At 53.0% G+C, this 20,868-nt stretch overlaps 1 protein-coding gene across 6 annotated transcripts in view; it reads left to right on the top strand.

Moving 5' to 3' along the window:
• The window catches only part of SOX13 (SRY-box transcription factor 13), a 45,113-nt gene extending 24,245 nt beyond the window's left edge, over positions 1–20,868 (top strand). For 3 of the 6 annotated variants that reach the window (XM_037153152.2, XM_053667919.1, XM_053667916.1), the window contains exons 2-14: positions 7,496–7,694; positions 8,774–8,885; positions 8,983–9,069; positions 12,399–12,571; positions 13,013–13,081; positions 13,479–13,593; positions 15,869–15,954; positions 16,092–16,254; positions 16,658–16,767; positions 16,909–17,011; positions 17,296–17,439; positions 18,273–18,489; positions 19,097–20,868. In XM_037153152.2, coding sequence (XP_037009047.1) covers positions 7,497–7,694; positions 8,774–8,885; positions 8,983–9,069; positions 12,399–12,571; positions 13,013–13,081; positions 13,479–13,593; positions 15,869–15,954; positions 16,092–16,254; positions 16,658–16,767; positions 16,909–17,011; positions 17,296–17,439; positions 18,273–18,489; positions 19,097–19,358 — 1,839 coding nt within the window. In that variant the 5' untranslated portion in view covers position 7,496 and the 3' untranslated portion in view covers positions 19,359–20,868. Of the gene's footprint in view, positions 1–4,445; positions 4,716–7,495; positions 7,695–8,773; positions 8,886–8,982; positions 9,070–12,398; positions 12,572–13,012; positions 13,082–13,478; positions 13,594–15,868; positions 15,955–16,091; positions 16,255–16,657; positions 16,768–16,908; positions 17,012–17,295; positions 17,440–18,272; positions 18,490–19,096 lie in introns of those variants that run through there. The other 3 variants (XM_037153153.2, XM_053667917.1, XM_053667920.1) reach the window with 3 other exon arrangements.

Here is a 20,868-nt window from a genome sequence, read left to right as displayed (position 1 = left end):
GTGGGTGGCTGAGGCAGGAAGAAGGAGAGGAACTAGGGGAGGAATGAGATATCTTTGTGAGCCCCCAGGGACTCCAGGATGCAGCTTGGAGGTGTGCCCACTTTGAGAGGAGGATGTGGGCTCACAGATGTGTGTAGGCCAACACTTGAAATGCCTTTAAGAAAGGTCTCCAAAAATTAACACTGGCTGGGGGCTGAGTGCTGTGGCTGGCAGAGGTTCCTCAGAAGCACATTCATTCATTCATTCAACCACAGCAGTACTAAGTGCCAGTCCAGCTATGTGCCAGGCACTGTGCTAAGCATCTTCGATACCGTACTGATCATAAGAATTGGTGGTGTAGAGGTCAAGTCTCAAGGATTCCTTGGACTTCTACTTAGAGCAGTGTGGAATTGGGGGACTTCTCATTTCTCCAGCCTTCACTCTCCAGTTGAGATTTATGATGAGAATGTCCATCAAGGTATTCCACACTGCTGTGTGCCAGGCTCTGGCCCTGGCCCATATGGTATAGTTTCTTCTGTAGAATTTCCATCCGTGGATAAAGAAAAGTGGGAGGCTTAGAGAGTGAGTTGGCCTGCCAGGGCTGCTGGTGAGAGGGTGCCGGGGTTGGAGCCAGCCATGCATGTCTCCAGGGCCTATGTCACCGTGCCATGAGACTTCATCCAGCCTGGTTCCCATGTGTCCTTTTCCCCTCTGCAGTCATCCCTCTGGTCTCCACAGGGGAAACCACAGGGGTTAGCAGGGCCTTTTTACCTTCTAGGGCTCTGGAGGAGGGGCAGGAGCTGAGGGGGCTCATGAATTCTACGGAGCTTTCGTGTCATCAGCCAGCATGTTGGCTTAGCCAGATAAACAGTGGCACTGAGTATGTGGGGTTTCCTTGGCAAATTCTGGTCCTGTCAGCCTATCTGCTCCATGCGGGCCCTGGGCCCCTGACTCTGTGTGGGCGCCTGCTGGGGAGACTCCAGGATAATTGGGAAGAGTGACGGAGCATTCAGTCAGCCTACATGGGGTTGAGAGACAGTGCTAAAGAGAGGGAGACCCACAAGGTGCAGATGGGAAGGAAGAGGGTAACGTGCCCATGCAGGGGTGGGGGACCCTTCCCCAGAGTGTGGTGGGGAGGGCTCAGGCAGCAAACTTTTGTTTTTGCTTTTGGAAAACGTTACATTCAACCCACCTAATACTTTTTCAAGATAGCTATTCTTTGTTTTGTTTTAGAGTTGGAGAAATGGACACATCCCCTTGTTCACACGGGCAGACTGTGATGGAGCCAGGGTGGCTCCCAGTGATGCCAGAGGGTCACGCCTCCCCGCCTGCCTCCTGGGGAGCCCGCGACATGCTGGCCTGCTCCCAGGGAGCTCTGGGTGCGAGGAAGGGACGTCCTTTGCTGTTTTAGGTTTCTACCTCTCTCTTTTTCTTCCCTGAACATGTATTCTGTACCAGATTCTTTAATCACAAAGTAGGTATGGGAATCTCCATTTATACTTGAAGAAACTAAGGTTTTGATAGGTAAGTCTTTCCTGTAAGTTCCCACAGTGACCTTGATGTTTTTGGACTGATTATTCCTTAGCCGTGACTTAAGCCTAAAACAACTAGAATCCTGTAAACTGGTGAAGACAGTGGTGGGTCTCTCTTTGCTTGGACTGGATCCTGTTATCTGGGCTAGAGAGAGAGAGAGCGAGGCCCGGGTTCAGCTGCCACCTCCGCTGATCTGGGGTATGATGGGGAAATGAGTGGCAAGCCCCTCACCTGGTAGTGAGCCTGAGTGCTCTACCATAGCATGTTTTTTTGGGGGGGGTGGGGGCAGTGGTCCCTGCCCTCCTTTGGTAAATGTTCAAGTCTATCCCAGAAGGGAGACCTTCACCGAGGCCAGGCAGCCCCAGCCACACCATTTCTGCTGTGTGCCAGCCCTGGGAGCTGCCTCCTGGCACTGTGGGTGGGCAGCTGATGGGACGTGGGAGGGGCTGGGGACAGCGTCAGGTCCTGAAGGCAGGAGGGCCCTTAGAGAAGGAATTCCTGGAGACCCTGTTCACCTCTTCTCAATTTGACCCAGGCTGGTAGGGCAGGCGCACATTCCCCTGGGAGCCTCGACGCTTCCAAGTCTGTTGGAAGTCCTCTCTGCCCCTCCTCTCTCTTTCTGGGCTGGGAGGGGTACCTCAGAGGCCCTGCCAGGTGGGGCTGGGATGGGAATGTCACAGCTACCGCAGTCCTACCTTCTTCAGTCCTTCCTGCCCTTGGGCTGGCTCTCGGCTGAATCCTGGCAGCCTATGAAGAAGTTCTTTCTGGAACTGGACTTATGTGGTGGGGTGGAGGGGGAGGGTCGGGGGAATAACAGGCAAAAGGACAGGAGCTTGGGAATTCAAGGAACCTCCATTGGCTGGTGTTGGTTGCTCTACTACCCTGGCCAGCCCAGAACAGCCGAGGGACTGGGAGTGTTGGCTGTGGCCCCTCCTGAGCTGGGCTAGACCAGATGGACACTCGCCCTGGGCCCACAGAGGCTGGAGAAGGTAAGGGGGCCTCTCAGGAAAGTGTTGTCCCAAGTCTACAGCCAGCCCAGCCCCCAGCTCAGAGTAAACATCAGAGATAGGATCGGGTATAGCCAGGAAGGGTGGCAGGGTGTGGCCTGGGAGAAGAATGGCAGGATGTGGCACCGGGGCACTGTTCTGGGCACCCACGCCTTGGGCTATTGTTTAGGGCTGCCTGAGGCTCTCAGTTCTCTGGGGCTTTGAAAGGAAGTGCCATTCCCCTAAGACTCAGGCTCTGCCCCACCCTTGCAGTGTGGCCCCCTCCCTGGCAATGCCCTTGGCGCCACCCACTCAGGGCCAGCTTGGGACCGGGAGCCTGCAGTAGAGGGGCTTGGAGTGTGCCTAGTGGGGGGGCACAGTCGTTGGCTCCCCCCAAGAGGGCCTGCCTGTCTGTCCGGGCGGTCTTCCTGTAGCCTGGGTCTGAGTCACCGGTCATGCTCCAATGACTGGAATCTATCTCTCGTCTTTATCTGCATCTAGATATTGGGGGGGAGGGAGGGCTGAGTGTCAACTCCTTTGATTCCAGTCCAACTGGGCTGCTTGTTGGCTGATTGGGAGAGGAAGTGGCTGGTGATTTGTTTTGGGTAGAGAGGGGGCGCTTTGAGTGGGTGGGCCAAGAGCGGGGTGGCTGTGAGGAGGAGAAAAGGAGATCAGCACCTGTAGTGAGTGCCCTGAGCCACTGGCCCTCGGTGGAGGGGGGCGCCTCTGCGCCTAGTCCTAGGCACTGGATTGGGGGCCCCAGGGCCTCTCCAGCACCAGCTTAGAGATACCTAGGGTGAGGATAGCTGGAGCCCTTTCCTCTTAAGGGCTTTTTCACCTGGGACAGGTGCTTAGGTGAGATAGGCTCTGGAGAAGGAAGGCAGCAGAGGGCCCGTGGGGTGGGTTCCCAAGAAGGGGAAGGGAGGGGTAGAGCAAGGATGCTATTCATGTCCAGCTGTACTTCCCTAAAGTGCCCTGTGGACTCACCTCTCTGCACCTCAGTGGAGTGTCTTGTGGTTTTGTGGCCTCTGACCAGGACCTGGGAGGGGCTGCTGAACTTAAAACCTGTGAAACCATGTGGATAGTTGAAGCACGGAGCATGCTTGGTGAGGAAGTGGTAAAGGAATTTGAGGGTTATTTTTAGTCTTTAAGGGAAAAGTAACTCCAGGGAGGGTTCAACAGAGTTTTTAAATCTGAAAGGTATGGAAAATGTGTTTACCTGTCCCAAGGTAAAAACAAAAGGAAATGGACTTGCTTTGCTGCTGGAGGATTTAGGTCACTCACAGGAAGATCTTTGAGGCAAGGAAAAGGCAACCAAGGATAAAAGTGTGGGGGGTGGGAAGTAAACATAAAGAGCAGCCCCCACCAGTCATGGGGACGACAGTGGCTGTCACAGTGCATCCGGGTCTGCCGTGTGTTACGCTGCTGATCTATATTATACTTCGTAATCGTTGTGTGCATGTTTATTGAACATCCACTTTGCTCCAGGCACTGTGCTAGATTCTGGGACCACCATTGATGAGCAAAAGCAGGTATTTTTCACAGTGCCCTGAGGGGGTTGAGTGAGTTCTCAGACTGCTGGGTGAGTCTGAAATAATCATGTGAAGGCATCATTACCAACTATGACAAACACTTTGAAGGCCAACTCAGGGTGCCATGATAATGTGAAAATAGGCATATCCTACAGGGTTTGGAGTGTTAATGGAAGGCTCATTTCTTCATACGGGGTTTTTAAATTTTCGTTTTACTAAGCAGGAAGTGAGGGTTCAGAAAAGTTAAGACACTCAGACTTGCACAGCAGGTGATTGGACAGAATTTGATTTCAAATGTACTTAGGTCTGACTGACCCTGGAGGCTTTACTCTTAGCCACCTGACCCTAGGAGCATCCTGTGCTGCGCAACAACTTGATGCAGCTTGCCCTGTATCATTTCATCTTTGTGGACACCTGTGCAGTCTGGGTTATTTCACCCAGTATATGGTTGCAGAGACTGAGGTTCAGAGTAGTTAATTAACTTGCCCAAGGTCATACAAGCCAGCTGGTGGCAGGGCAGGAATTTGAACCCAGGTTGTTGAACCCGAAAGCCTGTGGGTGTTCCGTTGTTTTCCACTGACAACTCCCCACCCCCTGTCCCAGTACCCTGGCTTTACAGACAAAGGCTGCAGAGGCGAAGCCACTAGTGCACAGAGACACTCAGCTGCAGTGACAGAGCAGGGCGGTATGTCAGCACCCCACCCTCCACCTCATTGTTCTTTCTCTGTTTAGTTTATCACTTGTGACGTTTGCTCTGCACTCAGAAAAGGCTGGGATGGTTGGGGTCCAGAGGCTGGCACCCACGCTTCTCTGAGAGACTTCCATCTCTGTGGGCCTCCGACTCAGCAAGGGCAGGAAGAAGGCTCTTCCTGAGCAGGCCTGTGTGTGTGTGTGGGGCGGGGGGGGGGACAGAGGCAGGAAAAGATGCCCTAGGACCCTCTTCCCAAAAGGTGAGACCAGGAGGAGCCCATCGGGCCTGCGCTGTTGCTCCTCCATCAGCAAATGGGTGCTGAAAGGACCAGCCGAGAGCCAGTGCCCATGCCAGACACTGATGCAAGTCTGTGGGAGTAAAGGGCCCTTGACTGGGCAGCAGGCTGGCAGGATTATATGGTGGGCACCACGCCCTGATGAACAGACTGACACTTCCCAGCCAGCTTGGCTGGTCACCAGAAGCCATTTTCTTTGTTACCAGGAGCTGGGCCAGAGGCCAGATGAGCCTTTGGGAGCTCCAGGGTACTAGCTCCCCAATATAAGGATGACGCACAGTGCCCCACGGCAGGACTGGGGGGGGGGGGTGAGGTGTGGGTAGAAGAGGCTGTGGAGAAAGGAAGGACATGTCCTAGTGCAGCCCTGGCCACAGAGGTAGAGTACGAGCCACACGCAGCGCTGTGGGTTTCCATTAGCTACACTAAGGGTAAGAGAAAAAAAGCAGATGAATGAATTTAACCCAACCTTTACAAAATATTGTAAATTCAACATGTAACCAGTGGCTAATTATTTACAAGTTATTTTACATTCTATTCCTTGAAAACCCAGTGTATTTCCACTGGGTCTGGCCCATTACGTGTTCTCAGTAGCCCTGTGTGCTGAGTGGCTGTACTGGGCATTGTGGTCCAGCAGTTAATTAGGACAGAGAATCGCCTCCTCTGCCTGCACCTTCCATTGGGGGATGGCCGGAAGGTCAGCGTCTGGCACTGGGGAGATAGCAGCTCAGGTCGACCGAGGCCTGGAGGCCTCAGACCTGCTCATCTAATCCTGCGCATTGCTGAGGCTCGTCCTGGGCTGCCGTGGGAAGAAAGGCTTTGAGGTGGGGGCTGGAAGGTCACAAAGTTGGGCCAGAATGGAAGAGAAATGCCCTTAGGACCCAAGTCCGGAGCAAGGAGGGGACCTGGTGCCCTGCCCGAGCCAAGGCCAGTGGAATAGTGGGTGTGGGCCGAGGTGGCTCGGAGCCGGGCGGGATCAGAAGCCCACAGGCCTGCATTGTTCGCCTGTCACACTTCCTTTGGCTTTATTGCCTTTGTCCAACACCCTATTGTCTGGTTTCCTTTTGTCCCCCTTTCAGTGCTGCTGCCTTTTATTTCCCAGCCAGCCTGGTTGTTTTCATTTCTTTTGTCTGAAGTTCCTGAGAGGAAGGTTTTATTTTCAGCGGTTTGATTAATTCACAGCTTGAGCTGAGGTTTGTTTGTTATGTAATTGCTGCCCTCAGCTTCAGGATAATACCCCTCCTCAGCTCCCCCTGCCCCCACCCGGCTCGCCTGCCTAGGCCTGGCTCTATGCCCCTCCCTGGGCCCGGATGGGCTGAGCCACCCACTTCCTGGATGCTCTCCAGGTCCCCGGGTGGTGGGAGGGCACCTGGAGCTGGACCCCAAATCCCTGGGCCAACTTCCCCAGGGCAGGTTTGCAGGGCCCCAACGGGGTTCCATACCAGCCCCCAGGGGGCCCTGCCCTTTGAAAGGTGCCGGAGAGTATGGGCCAGTCTGTAGGATGGTATCAAATTGAACACATCATATTCAGGTGTAATGTATTTTTCACGTATTTAGTATGTTGTATGTGGCATATTGTGAAATTCATTGTACAAGAAACATATAGTTGTACGAAACTGAAGTGATATGTAAATGTAGTGTGCCTGAAATTTAACTTAAGGTCTGTTTACTACATCTGATTTTTTGCCTTGTACTTCCCTCCTAAAAGAATTAATGCCCATATAAAAAATCTTTAAAAATTATTTACTTAACAATGCTTCTGTTGTATCAGAATCACCTGTTACAACAGAGATTCTGGTTTGTGAGGGACCCGTGACTTTGCCTGTCAAGCCTCCAGCACTGCTAAGGATGTGTACACACACATACATGCATAACCTTGGCTTTACTGGGCTGAGATGGAAATAGCCACTTAGAAATCTCTGGCTTCCTTAGGTGGACCCATCAGCCCACTGGTGCCAACACTGCAACAGGCAGAGAGCATCAAGTCTGGTCCCAGTCTTCTCTAAAGCTTCCTACTTAAAAAAAGGGTGGAGGGAAGAAGAATCTTTCTGATTTTCTTTTCTTTTAAAATTTTCTAATTCACAAATTTAATCTTAGCTTCTGGTTTTTATTTTATTTTTTAAAAGATTTTATTTATGTATTATTAGAGAGAGGGGAAGGGAGGGAGAAAGAGGGAGAGAAATACCAATGTGTGGTTGCCTCTTGCACGCCCCCTACTGGGGGCATGGCCCACAACCCAGGCATGTGTCCTGATTAGGAATCGAACTGGCAACCGGCAACCCCCTGGTCACAGGCTGGCGGTCAATCCACTGAGCCACACCATCCGGGGCTCTTATTTTCCACTGTATGTCTTCAGTAGGAGCTCCCATCTTGTGAATGTGCCTGTTTGGGGCTGGGGATGGAGGCGGGGCTGGGGATGGAGGCGGAGCTGCCACTCTGGCTCCCAGGACTCATGTCATTCACTCTGCCCCTCCTCCCGCAGGATGTCCATGAGGAGCCCCGGCTCTGCCCAGCTGGCTCTGGATGGCGGTAGCACCATGGTGAACTGTGCTGTCAAGTCAGAGGGGAAGAAGGAGCCCTGCCACGAGGCCCCCCAGGGCTCAGCTGCCACAGCTGAACCCCAGCCCAGAGACCCAGCCCGAACCACCCAGGATGGTGCTGACCCTCAAGCTCTAGCCCAGGTGCCCAGCACTTTCCCAGGGTCTCCTGGGTCAGTGTTCCCAGTTTGTTAGTGTCCCTACCACATCCATGTACCACCCCTGGCCTCTTCTTGAAGCCAGACAGGCACCCACCTGGGCTGGGCAGAGGGGCAGGCAGAAATGGTCATCCCTGGGGCAAGACTTAAGTGAATAGGGAGGGCCTGCCAAGTTCATTCGGGTCACCTGTCCAAGTGGACATGGACTCACTCCTGCAGTCAACTGACATTAACACTCACCTTTGTGACCCATCCTTATCCCAAGGACTAGTTGGAAAGATAGGATATGTATGCTTCAATGTTGGCTTGGAGATACCTAATAGCTTGTCATCTGAGTTAAGAAAATCAGTCTGATTACTGAAGCCAGAGATAAATTGCTGTTTAGGACTATACAGTTTCTCACCCTTAAAACAAAGGAGCTGAAAACTATGTGAGCAGTAAGGATTCTTGCAGCTCTTAAAAATTCTGTCATTCCATGTAAGACATGTAAAAAGGGAATATATAGTTAAAAACCCAAACGAGAAAATAGAAGAGGTTCAGGGTCATGATCAGGGGTCCAGCTTGGAGGAGTGTCTGGGAGGGAGTTAGGAGGCTGGGTGGTTATCGAGGAAGACTTCCTGGAGGAGTAGGGCCCCAAGCTGGACCTTAAAGAATGAAGAGGAAGCAGTGAGAAGAGCAGAGGGGTCAATGTCTGAAGAAGAGGGGGGCCCTTGGAGTAAGTGGCCCACCTCGGGTGGTGGGTATGTGCAAGGGATTAATAATTAACAGCTGGCTCTGGGCCCCTGGCTGCTGTGGCAGGCCTCATCCACATGCATTAACTCGCTGTGAAAGGGATGGTAGGAGTCCGTTTTCAGCAGAGGCGAGTCAGGTTCAGGAAAGTTCAGGGACTCATGTGGGATCAAGCACCTTGTGAGTCACTGAGCCAGGTCTCTTGTCTTTCAACCTTTTATTCTTTTCAGTATATCAGACAATGTCAGAGCAAAGGAAGGTGGGGTGGAAGGGCCCTACAGTGTAAATCTGCAGGGTGCCCCCAGAAGTGACAGTGACATGCAGTGTGCCTTATAGAATTGCAGCTCACCGGAGAGCAATGGGTCCCTGGAGCCCAAAAAACCAGGAGGTTCTGAGGCTGCTTCTGGAAGCCAGGAGAAGCTGGACTTCAGCCAAAATTTAAAAGAAGGTAAGATGTATGCCCTGGTTAGAGGCAGGGGTGTCTCAGGCAGGGTTGGCCGGGGAGGTGTTAGGACAGTGGGTCCTTATCCTTTGATGTCTTCTAGTCGTGCCGGCCATTGAGAAGCTGCTGTCCAGTGACTGGAAGGAGAGATTTCTGGGAAGGAACTCTGTGGAAACAAAAGATGTCAAAGGTGAAGGCCGTGGGGGTGGTCAGGGGAGGGATGTCTGAACCCCTGTGCCATGCTAACTTCTGCCTGGCTGTGGGGTCAGCATATCCCTCAGCCAGGGACCAAGCATTAGGTCTGGCTCCTTCCCACGTAGGAGGAGGCGTGGTGGGAATCAGATCCCATGGATATGGGTGTGGGCTCTTACCTGGGGCCCTTGTGACCCTTGGGCATATCATTGCCACATCCCAGAAGTAACTATAGAACGATCAGGATATTCCCTTAAATTTTTGAAAATAAATTCTAGGCCAGCAGGATCTCACTAAGGGCTTCTTAGTGGGGTGATTAAAGGGGTCATTTCCCAATGTAGTTAATTACACTCACAGAGGGCACTTTATTTATTTGCAAGACAAAAGAACCAAATTTAATACACACAGGATGTATGGGAACTCCACATACATGGGTGTCAGAGACCCACATGCATGAGAGTTCAGAGACAGAAAGGGAACCTGGGTACGTGAGACACTCTGTGCTGGGGACAAGGCAGTGCACCTTGGGGGCTTCAAAGTGTCATCGCAAGATGCTAAGGAGAGCAGATATTTTTGGTGAATAAAATTTTGCCCGGTATAGGTGGATCAAAAGAGATTATTTCTGATAGTCTCTTATTATGGGCAAAGCCCCTAGTTCAAGTTCTTCTAGGTAGTTAAAGGGAGGGAGAGAAGTTTCTTTTGAGCCCGAAGAGGTAAGGTACATCTTGGTGCAGCTGAAGTTGCCTTTAGCTCAAAACAATCTGTATACCGCTGAGGTACATCTTGGGGTGGCTTGTTCTGAACCTCTACAGTTCCCTCAGAAAATCTCCTGGAACTTCCACATTCCAGAAGATGGGCTGATAGAAGACCGTTCTGTATATCATTAAACCAGTCTAATCCTGAGAAAAGTTCAGTTAAATTTGTATATCATTTCAGGAGGCAGAGGTGCCAGTAGGCCTCCAAAGTTAAGCCCATGGTGCAAACCCTCAGGTATTTAATACGAGGTGTCTCTGGAAACAAAACAGGTTAATGATTGAAGCAGACTGTCATCTCGGTTTCCGAGTGCTGAAGGCCGGCAGTTGCGGTCCGACAGGTCCTCTCGGGTTGCAGTGTGAGTGTCCTTGACGACCCCTCTGCAACGGGCACCACGCTCGTGCACGGACGAGCTGCCGTGGTGATTTCTGTGAAGTGCACACCAGGTTGTCCCACTTTGGCCTCTGTGGCCTTGGGGAAAGGGCAGTTCCAGTTCTCCATGATTCCAGGTCAGAGGTGGGAGCATGAAAATGTCAGTTCGGGGAGTTACAGCCAGATATTTAAGAAAACTGGAAAAAGTCAGGATCCAGTCCAGTGTATAGGTAGAAAATTTAAAAAACTCAAAAGGCAATAAACAGCACTAGAATGTAATATTATAGTTTCTACTGAAACAGGTTTTCTCTCTAAAATCACCCCCATTTTTACCAAAGATAACCAAATTAAGACATGCAAAATAAGTCTAGTTGCAATAAACTTGGCGTGGTTATTTGTGTAAGTCCAGCAAGAATAGTAACCACATAGGCTCTTTTTAAATCTGCTTTGCTGGAATTTAAAAAAAAAATTTAAGATTTCATTTATTTATTTTTGGAGAGAGGGGAAAGAAAAGGAGAGAAACATCGACATGTGAGAGTTATATCAATTGGTTGCCTCTTGTGCGCCCCCAACTGGGGACCTGGCCCACACAACCCAAGTATGTGCCTTGACTAGAAATCGAACTGGTGACCTTCTGGTTTGCAGGCCAGCACTCCATGCACCGAGCCACACCAGCCAGGGTGCTGCTGGAATTTCTCATAAGGAATCTTCAAATTGAGTTTTATAAGGCCTCTCAAGGCCTGAGAAACTAAGGCAAGGACTTGCCATCAGACACTGCCTGTGTGGTTTGTACCTGTAGGTTTGGGTGAGTTCATCTCTTCCAGGGTTTCTACACTTGCCAAGAAGTGACATTGTTTACTCACATGGTAATGCTGCTGGGAAACCTGTAAGCAGAATACTGCCAGGCCAGTATTTCCAAAGGTTTTTATTGGCTCCCATGAGTTATGTCAAACTTAATTCCTTAAAGCTGTCTGTTCATATCTGAGCCTGTGCATCTCACTCAAATATATGTCCATGAAAACCTTGTAATAAAACCAGTTTCCAGTTGCATCCTATTATAAAAGGAAGGGATTCTTACCGAACTTATGCAAATACCATGTTGCCATAAAGTAATAATACTTATTAAGAGTTTCCAAATTCTGGAGGGGTCAGGTAGGGAGAAATATATAAACGTTTTAGTATTGCTTACAAAAGTATAATCTACCAATTGTAAGTCATAGGTAGTTTAAGAGAAATTTTCTCTTATCTGGCAAACAATAGCTTAAAAAAAATCAGTAGTCTCAAACAAAAAAGTCATAAAATCAGTTCATTCATTTCTATGTAGTGCAACTTGTTCTGCTTGAATCTGGTTTTGCCACTAGTTCTCTTGACCTTGCCTGATAGTAGAGCGTGATAGAGTCAGTGATAATTCCAAGTTTGCAAGGCCATCTGTCAAGGTTTATGTGATTTGCTCAGGGAAGTGGGTGTCTCCATCACAGAGGGCACTTTAATGCAGATGCCAAGGTTCCAGCCCCATCTACTGAATGAGAACCCCAGAGGATGGGGGCCTGGGCATCTATTTTCCAAAGGCTTCCTGAGTAATTCCGGTGCAAATCATCAGTGGCCTGGCATTTTCAACGTCTGATATTAGCTATATTGGAGGGAAGGGAAGCACTAACAGTGGTTGGTTGAGGACCATGTGCCAGATCCTGGACTAAAAGTTTCACATTCATCCCCTCTTTAACCCTTACAGCAACCCCTTGAAGTGATGATTAGTGTGCTTATTTGTAGAATAAAAAACCTCAAGTGCAGGGAAGTTGGTAACTTGCCCAAGAGCTCATTGGTGGGACGAGTTGAAAGGGGAATTTGACCCCCATCTTTCTTGCTCCAAAACCTGAGCGTGTCTTGCTAGGCCGCTCCTGTGGGATGGTTATGCATCCTGACCCAGTGGCACTGGGCACTTGAGGACGTCCAAGGGGCGGGCGGGCTGAAATACCCCACCTCCATCATCTTCAATGGCTGGTGGTAGCATATCTAGGACAGCCAGTTGTCAGCGTGCAAGATGAAGGGCCCTTCCAGGGTAAGGCTCAAGTGTCAGTCACTTCTGGCTCAACCCCTAATGGGCCTGAGTCAGAGCAGTTGATCAATAAACAGCAGATGATGGACGGCTAGACAGATGACCAAACAAAAATTTTTGGTGGTGCCAATTTCACTCTGGAGCAGGGACCCAAGAGAGCCTGGCGGAGAAGGAGCTCCAGCTTCTGGTCATGATCCATCAGCTGTCCACCTTGCGGGACCAGCTTCTGACGGCCCACTCAGAGCAGAAGAACATGGCGGCCATGCTCTTTGAGAAGCAGCAGCAGCAGATGGAGCTGGCCCGGCAGCAGCAGGAACAGGTAGGCCCAGCTTGGCATCTGGCTTTGGGGGGGTGGGGGGCATGGTCTCTCAGGGCCTAGAGGGAGCACCTCTGGGGCAGCCCAGCCAGTACAGGCTGAAGCCTGGGGCGGGTGGGGGGAGGGGGCTCTTAGGGGAGGGACCATGGGCCCGCCTAAAGGATTCCCACTTCTGGCTATTCATAAGCTTTATGTGGGTCGGGCTGGAAGGATGCTGAAGGGTCCTGCCCAAGTTCCATCCCTGGCCTCTGAGGGAAGGGTGAGCTCCTAGCAAAAGGAGGATAAATTCTGAAGGTTGGCTGTTGTGCTTCTTGCCCTGCTCAGTTCTCTTCCATGTTTGCACTCTCAGAAGGCAGGGTGTGTGGTTGGGGCTCAGAAGACTCTGGGAGGTGGAGCCTGGGGGCCTAAGCCCATGCCGCCTTTGCCTACTCTTTCCTTTGCCAGATCGCTAAGCAGCAGCAACAGCTAATTCAGCAGCAGCACAAAATCAACCTCCTTCAGCAGCAGATCCAGGTGATAAGGGGGGAAGGCTGGGTGATGGGAGAGCTGGAGGCTCAGGGGTTGATACCTGCCCGGAGAGGTGCTGAGGACACGGAGGGATAGGCAGAACTACTCAGGCATGACCCCTAGGGCGGGGGTCCTTTCCTGTTCTGTTCTCCTCTCCTGTCTTCTTCCCGTTTCAAGGGAATGGGGCCCAGAATACATTCCTCCCCAGCTGGCACCTGAGGGCAGACCGGTGCCTCTAGAGGTGGTATGGGGTGGTAAGTGGTCAGACAGATTCTTTGGAAGACTGTCCTTGCCCCGAGCTCTGTGCCTCTCATCCTCGGGTCCACCCTCTGTCCAGGGCTGGCCACGGCTGGGTAGCCATTTGGGCGGCTGAGGACTCAACACAGGGTTTCTTTGCTCTCAGCAGGTCAACATGCCTTATGTCATGATCCCGGCCTTCCCCCCAAGCCACCAACCTCTACCTGTCGCCCCCGACTCCCAGCTGGCTTTGCCCATTCAGCCAATCCCTTGCAAACCAGGTGAGTATGCGATGGCAGTCCTGAGGTGGTTATGGAAAGGAGGCGTAAAGCGGTGCTCATCTGTTGTTCAGGGCAGCCCTTCTGGGTCTTGTTCTGGGTCTGTCCAGTGGAAGAATGATCCCTCGTGTCTAGACGTCACTGGGAGAATGAGAAATAGTACATCGGAAACCATAAAGTGCTCTCCGCGGTTAGCCAGTCCAGGTCTAGCCTCTTCAGTTCTGGTACATTCACTGTACCCCGGAATATTAATATTTTGAACATTAACTGAGATTCTATGTCCCAAATTTATACTTCTGTTCATGCCCTGACTGTGACAGCTCTTGCCCTCTGCCCTGTCTGCCCTGTCACTGAAACGCAGTGACCACAATTGAGCACCGACCACACATCAGATGGTGTGTGGTTGCGGGATGGCCAGGGGGGTGATAAATGTGAACTCTGAGCTCAGGAATTTACAGCCTGGGGAGGGAGAAAGAAGGCTGCCAGCAACTAGGGAGTGTGGGAAGGTCTGCTGGGGAGGCGCGGCTTGAATGGGTGCTGGGAGAGTGCACTGGTGAGGGTGGAGCTGGGAGCTGAGGGCAGAGGGCACTGGAAAGGCAGTGCAGGCCGAGGCCCTGGGACCTGAGACAGTGCGTGACAGGGTGGTGGGGACCAGGCATGGACTTCGGGGTTTATTCTGTGGAAGGTGGGCGTGCTTGAGCCCTTGAGTAGAGGGTAGGCTGTGACATGGCTGCGGGTGATGGGGAATGGAGAGTGGGCCAACCAAAGGCAGAAATGGGTAGGTGGCTGTTGAGGTGATTCCAGCAATAGAAGGTGACAGCCTGAGTGAGGGTAGTGACAGTGGGACAGAGGCAGAGGTAGAATTATTAGGCCACAGTCATTGATTCTTTGAATGGTCATGGGGACAGGGCAGAAACTGATGGTCCCAGGAGTGGGGGTAGCTTTTAAGTCAACACCTCTGGTCCACCCTCCCTGTTCCATAGGAGAAAGAAGGCGGGGGAAATTCAGTGGGTTGGTGAGTTCCTACAGTTCCACCATCAAGCCCGCAGGCCATGGGCAAAGTCATTGGTTGACCCCACCGATTCTGTTCACCTTGAGGAAAGATTCCAGTGGAAAGGGGAGGACAGGGCAACAGCATGAAACCATTGCATTTCCAGGTGAACATGGAGCCCGAGGCACAGGGGTGAGGAGAGCAGGGGCCGGCCTGGACAGGGAGGGCACGCATACTTTCCGGACCAGGGAGGCAGGAAATAAGCTGTGGAAGACCTGGACTGGCCAGGCTGCCACTTGCTTCATTTGATCCAAGATTCTAGTAAGGAGGGGGCCTGCAAGCTGCCAGATGCCCCTTCCTGTAGCTGAGTGAGCAGTCCCAGCTCACAGGCCTTGGATGGCGCTCCATTGCCTATAGCATGGAGTCCAGACTCCAGAGCCCAGCCTTCGCATGCCTCTGAGCCCACCTTGTCTATCCTCTGCCAGTCTCCTTTCCCACATCTCACTTTCACACCCTGCCACTGCGCATGCCATGCCTGTGGGCACGAGCTCACATCTCAGCTCCCCACCAGAAGCCGGTGCCAGTCCCTTCATCTGGAACAAAGTTCTCTCTCATGCAGTGCATCTCCTGAGCCCATATCACACGGGCTCCATGGTTAGCGATTTGTATACATAGCTGTATCTCCATCTGAACTGTCAACTCCTTGACTCTGGGCCTGGTCGAGGAAACTGAGATAAGAAAGAAGAGTGCCATGCAGAGGGAAGAGGACAAATTGTGGAGTATAGAGGACCCAGGTTCAAACATCAGCGCTCCCATTGATTAAGGTGTGGGCAACTCTAACTCCTCTAGGTCTCAGTTTCTTTATCTGTAAGATGGAATGATGTATTGAGCACCTATTATATACCACGCAGTGAGGATTATTGTGAGAGAATGTACTGGAGACAGGATACACAGAAGGTAGCTGCTTTTGTACCCTGCACATAATAGGTACAAGTATTGGCAGTGAATAGATGGTATTTCTGTTCTCATTTCACCTGGGTTTGGAACTCCAGGCTCGGTGGGTGACGAAGGGCAGGACAGGGTGATGATACCTGCTGGCACGTAGGGCAATGGTGGGGAGGGCTCAGAGGTCCTTGGCACCACTCTGGGGCCAGGGTGACCACTGGCTGGAAGCAAGCTGGGCCAGCTGCAGGTCTCTGTCCACTTTGTGCTGCTGGGGCCCATCAAGCAGGGTGTCTGCCAGTCTGTGCTCATCCAGGCCTTTTCTCCTTGCTGTCTTTTCCACAGTGGAGTATCCATTGCAGCTGCTGCACAGCCCTCCTGCCCCAGCTGTGAAGAGGCCCGGGGCCATGGCCACCCACCATCCCCTGCAGGTACTGTGCCATCTACTCCCTAGCTGGGCTGGCTGGCTGGCTGCCACTTTGTCTCTTCTGGGTATGCTTCGCCCCTCTCTCCCTCTCTGGGGATCTGCATTGGTGTCTCTCACCCTCTGCCTCTGGGTCCGCCCTAGGAGCCCTCCCAGCCCCTGAACCTCACAGCCAAGCCCAAGGCCCCCGAGCTGCCCAACACCTCCAGCTCCCCCAGCCTGAAGATGAGCAGCTGCGGACCCCGTCCCCCCAGCCACGGGACTGCCACACGGGACCTGCAGTCCAGCCCCCCCAGCCTACCTTTGGGTAAGGTTTCTACCTGCTTCACCTTTCCCTTAGACCTCTCTAGGGAAGTCAAGAGAGAGTGATGCGACCTTGGGAATGACCCTTCCCCTCAGTAGGTTAGACTTGCTCTAGTCCAGCCCCTTGTAGTTTCAGCATTCGATGTCTCAAAAGGCCCCCTTCTCTCTGCCACCATGTCTGTCAGGGCACCCTAGCCTCTGGTGGTTCAGGCCGCTGGGTCACACAGTCTCAGGGCAGGCTACCCTTTTCCCAGTCTGCCAACACGAGAGGCACTGTGAATGGTGCTCCCTTGGGAATGTGCAGTGTGACGGCCCTGGGAAGGGACTGGAGGGAGCACCAGAGGGGCATGGCATGAACTGGGGTGACCCCCCAGCTCCCTTCCGCATCCCTTCTCCTCCCCTCGTAGGCTTCCTTGGTGAAGGGGATGCTGTCACCAAGGCCATCCAGGATGCTCGACAGCTGCTGCACAGCCACAGCGGGGCCTTGGAAAGCTCCCCCAACGTGCCCTTCCGTAAGGTATGGGCCCTGCTTCCCTCTGCCTGGGAGCAGGGGATAGATGATAGGGGTGGGAGACAGAGTTTGAGGCCACCAAGGGAGCAGGGGTGGGGAAGGAAGTGGGGTGGCACAGAGAGGCTGATGTACAGGTTGCCTCGTCAGTCCCAGGACCTCGTCAGCTTGGACGCGTCCCCAGTCAAGGAGCAGCTGGAGGAGCGCTGTGTGCACCCACTGGAGGAAGCCATGCTGGGCTGTGATGTGGACGGTGAGGCGCAGGGCACCGGGCTGATGGGCGGGAGGGCCACCTCTGCTTCCCACCAGGGTAGGGTGGGCACGTCATGTCTGTTTCCTGTCCCTTCTCTCCCTTTGTGGAGTCCATCTCAGGGTCCCTGGTGTCTGTTGACATCTTGCTGCTGGCCATCCCTGGGTGCTGTGGGAGCCCTCCAGCACTCCCCAATGCTCATTGTGGCGTGTTTCTTTCTGCTGGCCCTGGAGGACTGTTCTTAACCCTACACCAGCTGCCCTGCTGACTCCACCCCTGTCCCCCAGGCTCCCGCCACTTCCCTGAATCCCGGAACAGCAGCCACATCAAGAGACCCATGAATGCCTTCATGGTGTGGGCCAAAGATGAGCGGAGGAAGATCCTCCAAGCCTTCCCGGACATGCACAACTCCAGCATCAGCAAGATCCTCGGTAAGGGCCATTGGGTCAGGCCTGAGGGAGCTCTGGACTCCAGGAACCGTTGTCCAGCAGGACGTGGTTGAGGAGCGAGTTGGATCTGTTTGGGGCTTGCTTGACAGTCCCCACCATGTTGAACTCTGGTGGGATCTAGTGGAGTGTGGGAGTTAGGTGGGATGCGGGGCAGCTGAGTCCCAGGGTTTTGTACTGTTGTCTGGCTCTTCTGCCAGCACCTGCACCTGCACCTGAACTTAAGGAGAGTTTGTTCATACATGTACCTGTGAAAGAGAGCACCTCCTCTCATCTCTGCCTAACTAACCTGTTCTACTGACTAGAAGGAAATAGATGTTCTTGGGCTACAGTAGAAAGATTTTTCAATGAGATGCCAATTTTTCGATTAGAGGGTGGGATGTAGGGTGGGGCAGGCAGGGCTAGAAGAGGGCAGTGGTTTTCAAGACCGAGACTCCTCCGATGTCTGTGCTTGCCTCTTACGGGCACAGATAGCAGATATTTTGTCCTGAGCAGGAAGCCTCTTTTTATCAGTGGGCTTCAGTTTGCTGCTTTTTTGTTTAAGCAAATAACGCAGAGCAGAGGCCTCTCAGAAGTTGTTGGGTGCCGTATCTTAAGCTGGCAGTTGAATGTCTATGTACATGCCAACTTCACTGTATCATTTGCTCAACGTCCAAGGAGAGCATCCATATTGGGCCAGGTTCTTGCTGAGTGCTTACACAAAAATCTGGGAACCAAAACATTCTCGGCTGCTCCAGGGCCTGCAGGTGGTTGGGGTGGTTCACAGATCCAACCTTGCTAAGCTAATACTGATTGCCTGCCTCTGGGGGCTGGGCCAGGCTCCCGTTGGAAGTCCATGACCAACCAGGAGAAGCAGCCCTACTACGAGGAACAGGCAAGGCTGAGCCGGCAGCACCTGGAGAAGTACCCTGACTACAAGTACAAGCCACGACCCAAGCGCACGTGCATCGTGGAGGGCAAGCGGCTACGGGTAGGCGAGTACAAGGCCCTGATGAGGACCCGACGCCAGGATGCCCGCCAGAGCTACATGACCCCGTGAGCAGGCCCTCCCCAGGCTGCTGAGACTGCACGTGTGTGCAGCTGTTGTGAGAGGCTGGGTGTTAATGTGTGGCTCACTTGTGTGTGACTGCAGGAGTGCTATGCCTGTGTGTCTGTTGGCTGTGAGTGTCGGTGCGTGTGTGAGCATTATCTCTGTGGCTGGGCCTCCATGTATAACTGCAAGGGCAACTGTGTGGTGGGTACCTAGTGTATCAGGATATAAGTTTGTGACAGAGTGTGGAAGGCTGCTATATACCTGGAGAAATGTGCCTGTGGATTCCTTTTCTGACAAACTCAGTAAAAGTTCAGGGGTGTCCCCCCCCCAAAACCAGAAGATTCGTGACTCAACCAAAGCATTTAAATATACAATTTGCAAAAGTGGGATTCATACACAGTCCTCCAGGAATATCTTTGAAGATATGTGTGCAGGGCTGTAGCTGACAAGGAATGTGAGTGTCAGAAAGCAGCCCAGGGGTGCAGAGTGTGTGTCTCGGAGCCAGAAGAGGGTGCGGTGAGAGGGCTCGGCCTGAGGAGGCCTCGACGGGAGCTGGGTGGGGGTGGAAGGGAAACTGCTTCTGTAACCCGCCTCCTGTCTACCCCGAAGCCCGCAGGCGGGCCAGGTGCAGATGAGCTCCCCAGATGTCCTGTACCCTCGGGTGGCACAGACCGTGGTGGAGCACTACGTGCCCCGAACCTTGGACCCCAACATGCCCGTCATCGTGAACACCTGCAGCCTCAGGGAGGAGGCGGAGTCCATGGAGGACAGGCACTCGGTGGCCGACGGTGAGATGTACCGGTACAGCGAGGATGAGGACTCGGAGGGCTCGGAGAAGAGCGATGGGGAGTTGGTGGTGCTCACGGACTGATCTGGGGAAGACCTGGCCCCGAGCCAAGGGGCACAGCCAGCCCACCGGGACTGCGTTGGTACTTGGACTTGGGTGTGCTGGGAGATGGCACAGCTGTGTACTTGTAGATACAGGCCCCCTCCCCACCTGCAGGCACACCTGAAGAGCTGTTGGCATAAGTGGGCAGGGCCTGTACAGCGGTGACAGCTGAGCTGGCTGAGTTCCTTGGCCCCTGGGGCTCATAGCTGGGGGATACTGTATGACCGTCCCCTACTGCAGGTCAGCCCTCCCCGGGTGTACGACAGCTCCACACCTGTCTCCTTGGAGCACATGCTTTGTTTCCATCCTTGTCCTGGCTGGACCAGCCACCGTGGGACCAGCACCCCCGCACCCCCTCTGCACCCACACATGGCTCCTCCATCACCAGGGTCACTTTGCACTTTGTGCAGAAAGGTCTGGCTGTCCCTCTGTTTTTATCTTCTTTGAAGCCTGTTGTGCCTCTGGCTGCTGTGTGTGCACGTGCGTGTGTGTGTTTTCTTCTCTCATTGGTTGCATATTTATTGAGCGCCCACTGTGTGCTAGGCGCTGTTGCTGACTTCCTGTGGGTGTGTCTCTTAATGCCACTCTTGCTTCTCTGGGGGCCTCTCTGTATTTTCTGTCCCCATATTGCTACCTCTTTGTCAGTCTGGGTGTCTCAGGTTCTGTGTGTCCTTGTCTTTCTGCAGGGCCCTGTTTGTGTCTCTCCCTTCCTTGGCATCTGACTCTGCCCGCTGGCCACTCTGGGTCTCTGAAGGCCCCTGGGCCACCCTGACATCCCCTGCCCACCCCTTTACCCCTCCCTGACTCTTGCTGGTGGGTTCCCACAGAGCCATTTTTAGCTCTGAGCAGCATGGGAATGTGCTCAGCCTCCATGGAGCCCTGCCCTGGTGCCCCAGACCCTGGTCCCAATCTGGGTGCCAGGAGTGGGAGCAGGAACACTGGTGGTGCCCCCTTCCTGTTGGTGCCAGAAGCCCTGGAGAGCAGGCTCCCATGGCAGCTGGTTTCCACTCCTTGGACCAGGGAGTCGGGGCGGGGTGTGGGGGGGTGAGGGGGGGTTGGGCCCAAGGCTCACGGAGAATGGAGAGAAGGCCCATTCTCCGTCCCCGCCCACCCACCTCTCACAGCTTTGCCTCACCTGCCTGTCCCTCCCACTACGCTGGGCGACATGCTTCTGTTCCCGACCACTTTCACAAACTACTTCCTTAGGAAAACGAAACCCCGTTGGCATGACTCCAAAGATCCAGGTGGGGTGGAGTGGGAAGGGAACCCCAAGTCCCACAGGGACAGTTCTGGAGTCTGTGCCTATGCCCCATCCTCTCCCCAAAGCCCAACTTCTCTCCAGGCTGTTTCTTTTTTTATGACTGTAAACATAGATAGTGCTTTATTTTGTTAATAATAAGATAATGATGAGTAACTTAACCAGCACATTTCTCCTGTTTACACTTGGGAAGTTTTTTGTTTTCTGTTGGTATAATAAAAACCAGCCATTTCA

Source organism: Artibeus jamaicensis, unplaced genomic scaffold, assembly GCF_021234435.1.
Source record: "Artibeus jamaicensis isolate MK-2021 breed Jamaican fruit bat unplaced genomic scaffold, CSHL_Jam_final contig_475, whole genome shotgun sequence".
In the NCBI taxonomy this organism is placed as follows: Eukaryota; Metazoa; Chordata; class Mammalia; order Chiroptera; family Phyllostomidae; genus Artibeus; species Artibeus jamaicensis.
Note: the sequence above shows the minus strand (reverse complement) of the source record. Positions and strands in the feature narration are given on the sequence as shown.